At 47.1% G+C, this 15,782-nt stretch overlaps 1 protein-coding gene across 1 annotated transcript in view; it reads right to left on the reverse strand.

Moving 5' to 3' along the window:
- Positions 1–1,454: 1,454 nt before the first annotated feature.
- Gycbeta100B (guanylate cyclase soluble subunit beta-1-like) overlaps positions 1,455–15,782 on the reverse strand; it is a 36,533-nt gene continuing 22,205 nt past the window's right edge. Inside the window, exons 4-10 of the mRNA XM_075875578.1 lie at positions 15,358–15,632; positions 7,109–7,393; positions 4,519–4,928; positions 3,744–3,981; positions 3,131–3,271; positions 2,731–2,888; positions 1,455–1,716 (exon numbers count right to left, since the gene is read on the reverse strand). Of these exons, the coding sequence (XP_075731693.1) occupies positions 1,581–1,716; positions 2,731–2,888; positions 3,131–3,271; positions 3,744–3,981; positions 4,519–4,928; positions 7,109–7,393; positions 15,358–15,632 (1,643 nt within the window). The 3' untranslated portion in view covers positions 1,455–1,580. The remainder of the gene's footprint in view (positions 1,717–2,730; positions 2,889–3,130; positions 3,272–3,743; positions 3,982–4,518; positions 4,929–7,108; positions 7,394–15,357; positions 15,633–15,782) is intronic.

Here is a 15,782-nt window from a genome sequence, read left to right on the forward strand (position 1 = left end):
TTGACATTCTCAACACTTGTAGTGACGGTTCATGTGGCTTGCACTGACGACATCCACATTTCGGCAATTGAACACGCACGCACGCACGCACCTGATCGACCGATTTAAGTTCAACTCCTACATTACCAGAGGCGGTGCCTTGTCGACAACATTGTGATATGATGGGTCAGATGCGGTTTTGTACAACCGATTACGTGGTGTGGTAGGACCGGGTGCCAGTTTCATGTTTTATTATCTACGGCAAGCAGCGAGGGGTTCTTCGTGGCGTGCGCACGCACGCACGCACGCACGCACACACACACACACACACACACACACACACACACACACACACACACACACACACACACACACACACACACACACACACACACACACACACAGAGAGAGAGAGAGAGAGAGAGAGAGAAGACAAGCAAGTGAAGAAAAGCCTAATATTTTTCTAATAATCAGTTTCGTTTCACGTAAATTTATATTTATAAAACGGGTATAAAACAAGGCTCTCAAACTCTCCTCCATATCCCATCACAGAGATATGCATGGATTTCTTTCTTCTTTTAGTCAAAACAGTTTGACAGTTTGACAGTTTTAGGCGCTTTCTTCTTTTAGTCAAAATATAGAAATGATCGACACAATGAAGCCACAGTTTCTCCATTCATCTCTTTCTCTCCCTTCCCTCCTCCTCTGTCTCTCTCATAAAGACAAAATAGTGGTTTGCGAAGCCATCATATGGATGCAAGCGAAATCAAAATACTCGATTGCTTGTTCGATCACATTATTCACAATATATGAAAAGCACACATCACAACTGACAAACGATCTTGGTCGGAAGTTTGAGCAGGACGGGATCAAATATGAATTTTTTTATGTCTCAATGACGCATAACCTTCTCCGCGATCATGTATTGCTCTCACTGAAAGCGCTCTACGTGCGAACACAAAAGACGTACCGGCTTTTATCAAAAGGTAGCAGTCTGTTACCGATGCGACGGGAGAAGATGCATTTTTCAGTAATAAGGGTACAGCGAGAAACTATATTAGTCGTGTGCAAGGCGATCCAGAGGACGAAATAAGCGGGAGAATATGAGTATTCCACAAGGGCCGCTGTATAAGTGTGCTTCAACCGATACGGTTACTCCATCGATGTGCCATATACAAAAGACAATGAGCTAACACTGGTCAACAGCAACAACAACAACAAAAGCAGCTCAGAATTCAGCGCAGAAAGCTGGGCAAGTTGCAACCGCATGACTTACGAGAAGTGTCATTGCCAACGCTAAACGGGGACTCGAAACGTAGTATATAAACCGACAAGTGCTATATATATGACGTTTCATGTCCGTTATTCGCGTCGACAATCAACACACCCCAACAAGGCAGAGGTTGTATACAGTACGGAGCCAGCGCAGCAGCACACCGATCCTAAAGCTGCAAAGAGATGACAGAAGGAGAAAAGGTCGGTTGCAATTTTTCGCTTCGAAACAGTCCAATTGGGTGGGACTCATGGCACAATATTTCTGCGGCGTGGCGCTGTCGTCGCGCTCCTTGTTGCGAGTGTGGTTACGTGGCAGTTCCACATCGTTACGCGGCTGCTTTGACATCGGGGTTCCTGGACAGAAACCAGACTTTCATCGGTTCCTTCTTGCCTTTCATCGTGACTGGTCCTCGGTAATCGAACTTGAACGTCGGGTCTTCGTTCTGTGGCAGCTGGAGACACCTGCACACGAGACGTAAGACAAGGCCAATTAAAAAAAAAAAGAACACCGGATGAGAACTGAAATCATACATCCACTAAAAGTCAAAAGAGATGCTGGCAAGCGTGGCGTTGCCCCAAGTATTCCACTACAAAAATCAACGTCACCGAATCAGTTTTAATATCCAGTAGATGCAGTGGTGTATCCAGGGGGTGGCACGCCGGGCCTGTGCTCCCCTCTCCCCCCAAAACCTTTTTTCGCCATGACATACAAGACATATGTCACTGAATACTGCCTGTCCGGCTTCAACTACAAATCAAGGTGCTGCCCCCCTCCCCCCGAAAAAAAAAATTCTGTCGTAGATGAGTGCATCCTGGTGACATCACATTCAGCCTCTCTGTTTTTGCGGTCCCTAAGGTTGTCATGCCGGGCGTGTCGATGCCTATTGAACAGTAGCAAATTTAGGATATCTTATTCACCATTATTCATGCTGCCTAAGCGCCAAGTCTCATCATTTGACACACGAGAAACATGTGGTAGAGTTTCTAAGAATTCGAAGACATGCGTTAGTATACCCTTAACGGATTAAGTGCTAAGACTCAAACAACGTTACTCCATAACAATGAAAAACGATGGCGTATTAGAACTTGGCAATTCATATAGGCGACAGTAAATGATTCGCCAATGTTTTTCAACATACTCAGTTTTCACATGCGTACCACCAGGGTAAACGACCTGCACTGAACAGTATCTTCAGGATATGGAGCCAGATAAAGGGTTAGCAGCTGTGTAGCTATGCCCAGGTGATGACTAATTGTGCAATAAGATCTACCATATACGCCAGAGAAGTATTTTCGCTGCATGCATAGATTTCAATAAGGGAGCCATTCAATGTCTATTTGGTGACAATGCAAACATGAAAATGTTACTGGTATATACTTTTAGGTGGTGGCGAGTTCGTGAACATGAAGGTTCAGGTCCCGCTGACTGCAGTTCCTCAGCGAAGAAGCGTAAAGAAGGCTTATTTGGACGCGCACCTGTAAGCGTCTTCGGAGACGTTGATTCTGCCCTTCTCTCCCGTCGTCTCCGTCCGGCTGGTTAGGTTGACGGTGTTGCCGAAGAGACAGTAGCGCGGCATCCTCTTTCCTATCACTCCGGTCACCACCTCTCCGGAGTGGATGCCAATCGTCACTTGCTGCGTAGGCGCGGCATCAAATCAGTGTTTATCACACTCAGCTAACTTCAATCCCGATTTAAAAACATTCCGATGAATTGTAGGAAGGCGCGACCAAATACGTTTCGTTAACTATTGCACGGGGCAAGTCACGATTTATGTCCTATTCGACTTGGTCGTGTGAATCGCAAGAATTCATACATTGACTTTAAAAAAATGCACACTCAACGCGGCAACTCTCCTAGCCACAGTTCCGTGCTTACCACGCTCTGGTCGTCGTTCATCTTGACCTGCTTGCAGAGGTCCATGATGTCCAGCGCCAGGCGACCAATGCACCTCGCGTGACTCTCGCACGGCTCTGGCAGACCGCTCACGGCCATGTATTTGTCACCAATAGTCTCCACCTGTATGTACACGGCGCACGGTACAGTCTGAAGTCTCGCCCCCCCCCCCCCCGATTTCATGCAAACACAAAATTTAAAGAGGGAGGAGCTCATGTATAGCGCATTTTCCTTGCGTAATTCCAACACTCCTGCGCGTACACATGCCACTATTACGTTCCCACCACCATTATAAAACATGACGTGCACGTCGGTGAAGAACTTGTGCAACATATATCGTATAGGTTCACGCTCTGACATGCTGATTTAGCGGAACTACCTTCGGAATGAACGTTCAGATCCCTAAAATGTGGCCAAATATTATGGATAATTAGGTCATGTTTTTGAATCATGTTCATGCGCTTCTTATGTACTCGCGTGGAGGACAGAGAGAATGCGGTAGGGAAATTACGCGTGACAATAAGCGTATAGGCGAGCTGTGTGAATGGATCTGTAGGCTTATGCCACAGGAGCGAAAAAGAGACACGCCTGTCACCTTGTACACGTTGGGATTCTTCTTGGGGTCGGTGAGGACGTCGAATGTTGTGTAAATGTCGTTGAGGAGCTTGACGATCTTCATGGCTCCCTTGGAGTCCGAGTGCTGGGCGCAGTAGGCGCTGAAACCGACGATGCCGCTGAAGAGGATGGTGACGCAGTCGTACTTCTTGGCGGCCACGGGTCGGTGATGGCGGAGCTCGTTGGCGACCGACGGCGGAAGAATGGAGTATAGGAGCCTGCAAGGGAAGATATATTGGTGTGGTTCTTGCTCTCTATAGAGTTGCAGTATATGTGTAACAAAGCGAGTTCGCTATATATATTTATAGTGAATTGAAAGCACCATATTGACAGCGCCAGTCGTAAAAACAAGAAAAACAGGGGAAAGTACCCGTGAGGTCAATGCAGCAACCACTTCCAAACAAGTTAAAGCCATGTCCTCCCCAGTACCACACATATGAATACTGCTGGCCTAAAGTTATGAAGATTAATTCGTACAATATACTCTTCAACATTTAGACCGTCGTTGTCCTTGTAGCGTGGTAACGCTTGAAGCAGGCCTTATGTGTTCGGCACATGTTCCTTTTTTGGTATACAGCCCATATAAGCAAATGGAGAAGACGGAGTAGTAGTGTACCATGGTGCCTGGCACCGTAGCAAGAAAACACTGTCAATTAGCAATAAGCAGTGCGCACGTGTATAGGCGGACCCAATAGTCCCTTCACTGTTTCACGATGGGGTCTGTGTTCATATATAGAACAAACCGCGCAGCCCACCTGTCAGTCTTCTTCTTCTCGTCCTCGAGCTCCCGGTATGTCTGTTGGAGCTTGTCGGTGAGTATCTCGAGGTTCTTGGTCAGCTTGTACTCGGCCTCAAACTGCTCGGAGAGGAGCACCAGGTCTCGCGTGGCGTCGTGCAACGGGATGTCGCTGAGGTAGAGGCCCCTCCGGTTCAAGTCGTCCAGGTTGAGGACGCTCGGCGAGCACAGGAACAGCATGAGCTCGGTCTCCGGCACGTACAGCATCTGGCCCTTGAGGCGCATGCGCGTGGCGCGCTCGCCCGATTGGCCGGCCGCGGCCCGCGTGCGAAGCACGTACACCGTGTTGATGTGCGCCAGGATGTTGTCGAACGTCAGCTCCATGTGAGGTCGCACCAGCTCCATGAAGTCCGAAATGCGGCTGTTCTCCTGTGAGGCATAGCAAATGACTCTGTCCTATGTCCACGTATACAGTTGAGCATCGTTATAATGAACACTGGCATAGCGTGTTATCGGTTATAACAAAACCAGTGCGGACTGGTTGGTCACGTTTTATTTTCCAATAAAATTTACTATTTTATAGCGAAACCAAAAACGCTAAAGCCGTCGTAATATCAGCCGTAACGACGAAACAACCGGTTCTCGCGAGGCTCCAAATTGAAGGGCAACATAAAAAGCAATAATACAATAATTGAGAGACAATTCACAGCAACGTGTTTTAATATGCCTTTTATATTATAGATTTGATTGAAAATGTCCTTTAAAATTGGCGTGCATTTTGGCCATCTAACTCATTTATTCTGACGTAAATTTAGGCCCATCTAGCCCATTTAATGGGGGAACACACATCTTCCTTCAAATAAATGTGAATCTCTTTCGTCAAAGGAACTTTGTCCTCTTATGCTTTCGCCTTCTCACTGTTCTGTCTATTTAGTTTGAAATATCGCAAGACGGCAGGTAAGGAATACCTCGTTTCTAGTGTCTTTGAAGCCATGACAATAACGCGTTTTTATATCTAGAATTTATGCGCAACCCATGTTGCCTACTTGTAAGAGCCGATTTTGATCTCTACAGTTATAACAGATATCGGATATAAATTCTAAATCCAATGTGACTTCATCACAATTAATGTGAACTGAACTGATTGGTGGTTTGAGCGCTGTCAGCGGTGAAGGGTGTTTACCTGTTTGTGTTCGTCAACGAGTCCAGTGCCTTGTTTATGCAAGTAGAAAAAAAAGATGAAGTTATTTTGTACGTTTTACCGCAAAAGTATCGTTAATAAAGTTAGTTTGTTGAGGGAACAGTTCGCCCTAAAGGCGTGCGCAGGATTCGCCACTAAAGGTGGGAGCAACGTTTAATCCCCCTTTACCCCTTTCCAATCTTCGTTTGGTAGCGTTAAAAAGACAACATGTGTTGTCTTACAATGCACGACTAGAAAAAAAAAAAGCTAGACTGATGTCTCTGTGATAAAAATTGATATAAACACGAAAGTCGAGTGCTTATTGTGCATTGTTTCACCAAGAGGGCGGAGGGATGAATCATACAACAACAGATTGTGAGGTCGCGCGAAGAACGACAAGCATATCGAAACTTGCAGCGCGCTGCTGTATCAGAATGGACGCACAAAAAGAACATACTCGGGACGAGCGTGAACTAACAACTGCCTCGGCGTGACACTTAAAAAGCAAGCTCCTCAAACACAATAGAGGGCGCACGAAACAAACGCACAAATACGCAGGACGTGCTCGAACTAACAACCGTCATTGTCGTTACTTATTTGTGTGTGAGCAACGCGCTCCCTTCGCAAACGTGGCCGCTGCAGCGAGCAAGTGGTCTCTACAATTTCAACGCAAACTTGTGGTGACAGCACAAGACGTACAAACCGCTTCCATCAAGAGATTAGCGCGCATGAACGAGTGACCACGCCTTGCAGAGGCGCCGGCGTGTCGCAACGCGTGGGGCGACGACACTGCACCCTGCGCGCTTTTCGTGACATCTCACTAGTAATAAGAGCATGCTGAAATGCCAACCGTAAGCGATGTGTAGTGATAACCGAAAACGATGTGTAGAAATAGCTCGCTGTTAGCATGCTGAGGAATGTATACGCCTTGCGGCCGAGTCACTGCGCGCCGCACGCTGCGATGCGAGGGTTCTCATGTTCGACTCCAAGTGACGGCCCACTTTCTCCTAGTTTTTTTTTATTTGCCATTTGTTAGTGTAGATTTCAGAACGTCACATCCGTGACGGAAATACGCAAGTACAGCTGTGGTGAACCACGGCACAAAACAGTTTCGAGTTTATAAAATGAAAATGAAGTAACGATGGCCTTCTCAGAATGGCCTGCCTTTGTCCCTGGCTTTCCTGGTGAAAGATGCCAAGTAAACAGTTCTCAGATTACATCAGGGGCCCGTATGACATTATCGTCGAAAATGTGTAGTCATATGCAAATTTGTAAACAATGACACGACAGTTCCTACTAAATAAAAGTATAAGAAAAGTTTGCGCCCCCCCCGCTGCTGATTTGGTGACTTGAAAGGGCACCCTTCCCCCCCCCCCCCCCCTGCCGCAACCCACTAGCTCACGCGCACGATTTGCCTGATGTTGCCCACCTGTGCAAGTGTGGGCAGCACACGAGTGACCGAGGTGCCAGCCTGCACGACGTTCAGGTTCCGGTCGAACATGACGTGGAAAGGAAACGCGCGGCAGAAAGTGGCCGGACTGATCTTCTTCTCCTGCAGCGACTCGGCGTCCAGGAAGTCCTCCAGCTCGGGCTCCGGCGTGCGCGGGCGCTGACCAGTTTCCCGGATGGCGAACTGGACGTGGTCAAGCCCGTCCTCCTTGCCCTGGAGCTGTTCCACTTGCACCTCGGTATGGTGCAGCTTGCTCGCGACGGCCTGAACATGAAATAAGATTCATGGTCAATAGTCGCACGTGACACTCCTGTTTTACTTCCAAGCACTTCCAGCTGAGCACTTATTACTGATTCCCAGAATATCCAGAAAATGTGCTTTTAAAAACAAAACTTGTACGGAATTGATGGTTCTGGTTTAATTGTTAAGAGTTATATAAAAATAATATAGAAGCACAAGTTCAGTTAATATATTGTAAAAATAATGAAATAAAATTGATTGAGAAGAGGCAGTAAATGGAACATACTGAAAAGCCTCCTTAATGATGAACATTCCAAGAGCAAGACTAATTATGTTACATAGAGAGGTTTATCAAGACCTAATGGAAGACTGCTCTCGGTCTCGCGGAGACGCAGACTACTAGCAACCTTACTTGCCCCTACCTTGCCCTTAAAGATTCTATTTCATAGAATATCGATCAAGGTGAGGAACAAGCAATTGGTATACAAGTTACACACGCCAGGAGTTACACACGCCGTTCACGGAGTATGTAGTTAGACAAGTTGTTTTCAACCTGAATGGCCGGCCTTCCCTGGACCCAAACAAAGTCAGTAACAAACTCCTGCGCAATATTGATGATAAGATCTTTGAAGTAACTTCACAAGAAATCAATGAGGTCTGCAGCACTGGACAGATTCCGATAGAATGACGTGCAACCAAGCTGGTGTTAATCCTCGAACCGGGAAAGCCACCACACATGAATAATTTACACTCAATATCCCCCATATCATGCATATAGGAGAAGTGGCCGAACATGAGATACATAATCGTATCACAGGACACAATAGAAATCACAAACATTTTATGCACAACCTGATTGGCTTCAGGAAATCACATTTCACACAAGACGCTGTGCTACTCATCCAGAGGTTTATACTTGAGAAATCCTCTCACGACGTTACAGAAATACTTGCACTCAACCTTACCAGGGCATTCAATACGGTTTTGTATGAACATATTTTGGGAGAAATCTGATTCTTTAATCAAGGATAGAAATCCTGTAACTTCAATCACTCTTTTCTCTCAGGCAGAAAGGCGAACCTGTGACTGGCTACGATCTCGAGTGTGACCTATATGAACTAGGCAATTGTGACACTCCGCAAGGGTCAATGTTATCCTCCTTTCCCTTCAATATGACTATTCGCAGTCTATGCAACAAACGTATACTGTGCTCCCAGGAATCTCACATATCATCTATGCAGATGACATTACAATGTGATCCCCGAGAGATTCGCTTGCTGACCAAGAACAATTTTTAAAGGCATCTACATAGACCTAATGGAAGAGTGCCTGGTTGAAACGGGGCTCAAATTATCGCCTGTAAAATTTGAACATTTACTCTACAAACAAGAAAAGGAAGCCGTCTATAACATTGAACCTCCCGAAACTCTAAGGTGAGCATTAAACATTGACAAAGCAAGTACACCCCGTTCCAAGGTTGCACTTGCTTGTCCAGAGTCCAAAGGAGTACTTGTGCATTCCAAGGGTGCACTTGCTTGAGTGTACTTGCACTGTCAAAATTTTGGGACTCCCAATAGGCTGTATGTAACTCGGAAGCGCTTAACGAAATTGGCACACAGGCAAACAACTTACTTAGACTCATTTCTAGGGTCGCTAGCAGAAAATAACCCAAAGAAGATATTCTGCTTAGGGTCCCTGACACCTCCTTCATCAGCCACGTGAATTACTCAGCCCACTACCTCAATTTGAAGGAAATTTATGTAGCACGAGGCGAAAAAACGAACACAGGAAAGAATAGGCTGAGAGGACAGAGCGCTTTCACCAACAAGCCCATAACAGGTTCACCAACAAGCCCATGTCGCCACTCTTGTCCACTTTACCTCAAGTTGACTAACGCGGAAAAAAATAAACTTGACACAATTATCACAACCAGCGGCATCTTGGCATTACGCAATCCACCAGCTCGGAGAGGTCTATAGAGATAGAATGATAGAACACCGTTTTAGAGCTAATCTAGGCACACTTTACAAGATAAGCCTCTATATTAGCGTCGACCAGGCCAGGATTCTCGAGGAGGCAGGCATATACCTCCTAGTTTCACCGTGAAATGCACACCCTCTTGCTAGAGAAGCAAAGGAAAGCAAGCGGCCGAGCCAATTCCGAAGCACACTCCTCCCTCTCTGTTATAACAAGAGTCGGAGAGTCACTCGTGCAAAGGCAAATCTGAGAGAGAACCGGCCCGTGCAGGGCTAACGTTCCTTTCATCGATGCATCCCAATACGAAGGAATAGAACTATTCGCCATAACGGCTGTTGACGCGCGAGGAACACTAATCAAGTTAAGCATCGGTGCATACGAAACATGTATGTACATGTGGCGAAAGAGACCGACGTTGCCCTGGCCCTTCATGCAAATAAACAGACAATCATGGCCTACTCGGATTTACTTACGCATGTCAGAACCTACTGCCATATCAGGTCAAGCAGCTAGCAAGAAAAAAAGCCGAATGATAGAAAAGACGCTTTCGCTTCGTTATTGCTCTGCATTTCACAGCTTTCAAGAATAATATCTACCCATTCGTAGATCTCACTACAGTCGGAGACAACTTTGGAAATCCCCGACATTTCCTCCTCAATGGTGTATGCACACAAGATAGCACCAATGGGCGCGAACTTCAGACTGACGTCATGAGCCAGCCTTCGGATTGCATTGTCGTGTGTATAAGCGGGACTATTTCTTTAGTCGCAGAGTCAATCGGCAGCAGCGCTTCTGTGGCAACGTCACTCCGGACGCTCTTAAGTGCATCCGACTAAATAGTTAGTCTTGCCTCGCTTTCTTATCCGATGTTGATCGACATTTCATTGTATAAACAGTTATTTTTCCTTGTATTTTTTGCCTGGATAGAAACTGATGACTGTACTGCCACGTTTTCTTGATAGCCCTTCATTTTGATTTGAAAAACAGATTGACACTCAGCACGTCGGATCGGCTGGAATTGTGAAAGCGCTTGTTTCTATGTTTTAGCCCTTCACTGCAGCGTATCTCATATTCATATGAAAGACGCCGTACTGAAGCGTTTCGGGACGTGGTTTTGGGACGTTAATTCCTAAAAATCATTTAACAGAATGGTTCCTCCCACGCTCCCAGCACGCAGAACAATTATTTAATAACCTTATCTGAGAAAATCCCCAGGCCTGCGCGAAACGAGCACCACAGTCACACGGCCTTACAGAGCCTTTTTTAAAAACTCTTTGGGTAACTGCTACAACACACTTGCATGGTACCCACTACGCCATAACTCATCGTAATTTTTTTTGTAGTAAGGATGCACTATGCCATCCTTCATCAATAATCGCAGAAGCGTGGTACCCACTACACACTTGCAAGAAATTTTGTGCAATCTTTTATATATATACAGCGGCTGATGACTATGAATGGGTTTCTCCCATTCGACGGGCCACTCGTTACGCAATTCGCATTGTGTGTCACCTGAATGTGCCTTTGCTGTTCCAAAGCGCTCTATTACGTACACATACATCAATGTGGTTCCTTTCCCGACATGAAGTCTGCGTATCAGTTTCAAAGGAGATTCTTTTTTTTTTTTGGTCAGTTTGCAAAGGAGTCCCAAGCACCGGCGTAGCTCAGTGGTAGAACACTGGGCTAACACGCAGGTGCCCAGGTGCTAATTTTGTTGTGCCCTTGGTGCTTTTTTATTTGCTTAGTTTTTTTCTCATTTTGGGCGATAGTGGTTACGGACACCGGCGGCGGCGGCAACTACTGTGCACGTGACCCTTGTTGTGATCTCATAACAGTTTTCGCTGTAATACGTGCGAAAACCACGATATCGCCATGAAGTATACGCCGCTGCGGAAGACTGCGCCAATTTCGGCCATCTGGCGGTCTTTAACGTGTATACTGCAGCAACGCACAATACACGGGCCATTATAGCATCTCATGTCCTTTGGAATGCGACCGCCACGGCCGGGATCGAACTCGCGACCTTCAGGTCAACAGCCGAGCACTGTAACGACAGCTTCACCCCTGCGGAATTTTCCATGGCTTGACGTACGGCTATAGATCAACCCTTCGCCACCACCGTGCAGTCGCGAAGAAACCGGTCATAAAAAGAAACAAGGAAGAAAAAAAAAGATCAGAAGACGCTATACGATTTTGACCCTGTTTTCATTTTAGCCTCACGCCTGTCATCATCTAGCATTTTTCGTTCCTTTTTAGGGTTGGAATCCTGAGCCCGAATAAAACGAGCAGGTTGTTGGCCAACCACACAGTGTTTAGAGCCTGTCATTTCTGTCAGCGGCGCGTTTCGCGGTAATCACGAGGACTGACCTTCCGCGCGTGCTGCCCCAGGGTCAAAAGCCGGCCAGGCAGAGAGATAATTACAAAGAAGTACATCATTTACTGAATCGAACGGTGGCCGCAAACATCCCATGTAACCTCGAGGAAAATTTTTATATTTTTTTCATCGTACTCGATTTGTGTGCACAACTGCTTTCACCTTCGTTCAACAGGAATCACGCACTGTAGAGGTCGACGAACCGTTGAGCGAAATGTTTGAGCTCACACACGGAGGCGAGTTCGAATAGGGACCGTGGCAATGGCAGGATCATTTCGCCGTGACAGTAGGTTAAATATGTGTTGCTCCCGCCATCACGTCGTCGCATTTTCCGAACATACGTGCGAAGCCTGTAGAAGGAGCACGATGGGAATGAGAAAACACGGCTGGAGACTATAGTTACGGTGTATAGGCCTGCTCTTTATATGTATACTTCTGTGAAGGGTCGAAGTGGTGAATGATTAGGGGAGTGCTTTCCTATAATTTGAACGTATGCGGTTTCGCTTGTTTGTAAACACTTCCGTGGTACGTAGGCGCACGGGCTACGATCGTGCAAAACAGTGAATATATTGCGGCAAAAGAAACGGTAATGATCTGGTTTTTAAATCAATAAAGAGGGATCGAATGACAGCTTTTCTGATGCACGCCTACAACAAGATGTATTTTGCTTGTTGAGTTCGTATTAACAAACCAGATGAAATCTTCCATTCGAGGCATGTTTTTTTTTCTATACTTCTTCCTCTTTAGCATAATTTGCGGAAAGAAACTGTGTTCGATGAGACAAGGCAGTCTTGGCAGCCTGACATGCATTTCGGCGAACTATAACAGAAGCAATAACGACGCGTCACTGTGGCCGCGTCTCGACACGTAGTAATCGCATGTACGGGTTAGGTCTGGTGTATGACCTGTATGTATCGTTTTATTTGCCCTCGCAATGAAAGTCGAGGTGTGCCGCCGGACAAACACCTCGATCTTTCTACCTCTCCTTCTCTGTAGAGGTGGGAAAGCCAGAGGAACAAAGCGCATGTTTCGCAGCTATATACCGCTGCAGGACAATTGACGAGTGATCTTCAAAAGAAAATTGAGTTGACGATGCAATTTATTTCGAGTTCTGCGGTGAGAGTGCCCACTTACGTGTGTTTGTGTTTGTGTCCACAGTGTATTTCAAGGCGTCCGACAGCCATGTAATGAAAGAGGAAGCCGCGGTCATTGCTTACTTTTCGTTTCTACTCACGGACCTTCGTAAGGGACGCAGCGGGAGAAACCGGTTCAGTGTATGTACACACCAGTATACCGTTGGAAAGGTGGCTGCCGTCGCCGCCGCAGAGAGAAATGATGTTTGCAAAGCGCGAATATAGAAACGGGCGCCACTTTCGCGTTCGGAGCGGCCGCGAAAGGAAAGCGTGCGCTGAGTATCGAGTCTCATTTCTGGCCTTCGGGGAAGAAGAGAAAAAAATGAAGACGAAGTGGGCCTGAGTGGTTCTTGCCCTGCCCCTGCGTGCGCGGGCCTTCGCTGGAGTAACACGAGAGCCGAAACCGAATGACTGCATTTCTATGTTGCCGAAAGGCAGGCATGGGAGACTTGCAAGCTCGTATGCGGCGCGGGAACAAACTGTAACGCGAGCAATTGGCACATAGAGTGAAGTACGATGGTGTTCCTCGTGGTCGAAGGAACGTCAGGATTGGGGAGGTCTTTTCAGACGGCCAAACTTTTCTCTCACCTTTACGAGTCTCACTAATATGGGAATATGTTTACCAAAATAAGGCCAAGTCAACAGAGACCCATACAGGTTTGGTCATCTTCCTTAACATAGGATGTCTGGGTACGAAGGAAACCTTAAGGGTGAGAAGGATGTGTAGATTAGTGGTATGCATTTATTCAGAATAACCCCTTTACTTTAAACGTACCTTTGAGGTATATGCTAATAAAAATGAAACTTCTAGCTTTCCTTTTACTGTGATAAAGAACTGAAAGTACACGCTTCAAGCGCATAACATGCCACCGGTTTCAAAAATATGCTCGACGCTCGTTTGTATGCAGGCCGGATGCCATATGACCGGCCACCTTCACAATAATAAGCCCTATTTCACAATAACCGGTACCCGTTTTGACAAACAATAATAGCCTGATCTCCTTTTTAGTTGTTGGTACACGTGAACCTAATTCCTCGTTTCGCAACGGCCAGCCTTCAACAAGATTAGCTGAATTTTTTCTCTTACGAACAATCTAATGCATAGCGTCTTTGTGAATAACTATAGGGAGCTTGCATGAACGGCGGCGACGCCATGCGCTCTGGGTAGGCAGCCATTTTTCTTTTTTTTTTTTGGTCAGAGGCGGTCGGAAAGTGCAGCAGCGCAGGCGTGTTTGCGAGCGTTGGCGTAGCTCGCAGGCGTGATCGAGTGCGAGCGCGACGCAAATTCAACTCCTAGAAGAGTCGTGCACGATGCCAGCCTAACCGGAAGACTACACCGCAACGCTGTGCCAGGAAGACCTCAAGCGGTACGAAGAAGAGACGAGAATTCGCTCCGAGTGAACCCATGGTTTCACGCTTCGTGCTTGCGACTGTGCAAGTGACGTGCACCTGTGGCCGCGCGTCGACAGCTCCGATATTCATGAATTTCTCGTTCCAAGGACGAGTTTGATTACCCAAGAGCTGTTGAAGTCGAGAAAGACAATCAAGGGCCACAACTTTGTGACGAGTGGCAGGTTGTGGGAGTCGTGAATGAATAAATTCGCCGCCGATACCGTGATCGTCGTCACTCAAGTAAGGTGTGTTAAATTACTTGATTTTTCCGTAGATGCTAATGTTTGTTTCTGTTCAGGTTAAATCTTCAGTGTGTTAACAAGCCCCGGTCGACGTCTTGCTCATGGGCCAGAGTGATGGCGAGCTCCTTGCCGCGCAGTGCACATTCGTGGCCGGGAACAGCGAAGCCTGCTCGCATCCCACTGCGCTGTTATTGTACGTGGAGTACGACGCGAAGAGTGGAGTACGACGAGAAGAGCGCTCCTCAATTTAACACGTCTTACTTGATTGACGACGACCTCGGTGTCGGCGGCAACTTTCTTCACCCACGGCTCCCTTACCCGGCCACTCTGCACAGACTTGTGACCCTTGAGGGCCTTTCTGGGCTTTATCTGCTCCCGGATTTTCAAACTCGTCGTCGGAATGAAAAAAATTCATGAATATCGGAGCTGTCGACGCGCCGCCACAAGTGCACGTCGCTTACACAGTTGCCCGCACAAAGCGTGAATGGATCACTAGAAGCAAATTCGTCTCTTCTTCGTACCGCTCCACGTCTTTCTGGCACAGCGTTGCGGTGGGGTCTTGCCGTGAGGCTGATTTCGTGCACGAAACTTCTTGGAGTTAAATTTGCGTCTCGATCACACTCGATCACGCCTGCAGATACGCCAACGCTCGCAAACACGACACCGCTGCTGCTCTCCCCGGCTGCCTCTGACAAAAAAAAAAAAAATGGCTATCTACCCAGAGTCCATAGCGTCACCGCCGTTCATGCAAGCTCCCTATATAGTACAGCCGGACAAGCAAACGTAACCACTTTATTTGCACTGTCCCCTTTAATGTATATTGCGCTGATGCTCCTCTTGTTATTTTTTGTTTTTTAGAGACTAGCGCACCTTGACGATGCCGATGACGATGGGTTCGAGTCCCTCCCGCTCGGAGTAGTAGTGCAGCAGCAGCGCCCCGTCGCCGGGCCTCTCGGTGCACCGAAAGGACGGTGCGCGCATGCCCGGGTAGATGGTGGCCAGGTGGTCGTGCAGGGCGTCCAGGTTCTGCAGGAAGTCCCGGGGAGTCGCACCCAGCACCTGCAGGATCTTGTCGTAGCCGGACTCCTGGCAGAAGTCGAAGAACATGCGCCCGAACATCTCCAGAATCTCGTCGGCCGCAATGCCTGTTGGGGGGCACGTACAGCACGATTTAGCCGAGTCATACCAGTGTTACGCGGTCACATCTATAACGATAAAAAAATATGCGGATGAAATTTCCTAATCGTAATTGGCTCTCTTCAGCAAGTTGAAGACGGTAGCCAATCACTGTGGAG

Source organism: Rhipicephalus microplus, chromosome 2 (genome assembly GCF_043290135.1).
Source record: "Rhipicephalus microplus isolate Deutch F79 chromosome 2, USDA_Rmic, whole genome shotgun sequence".
Lineage (NCBI taxonomy): Eukaryota > Metazoa > Arthropoda > Arachnida > Ixodida > Ixodidae > Rhipicephalus > Rhipicephalus microplus.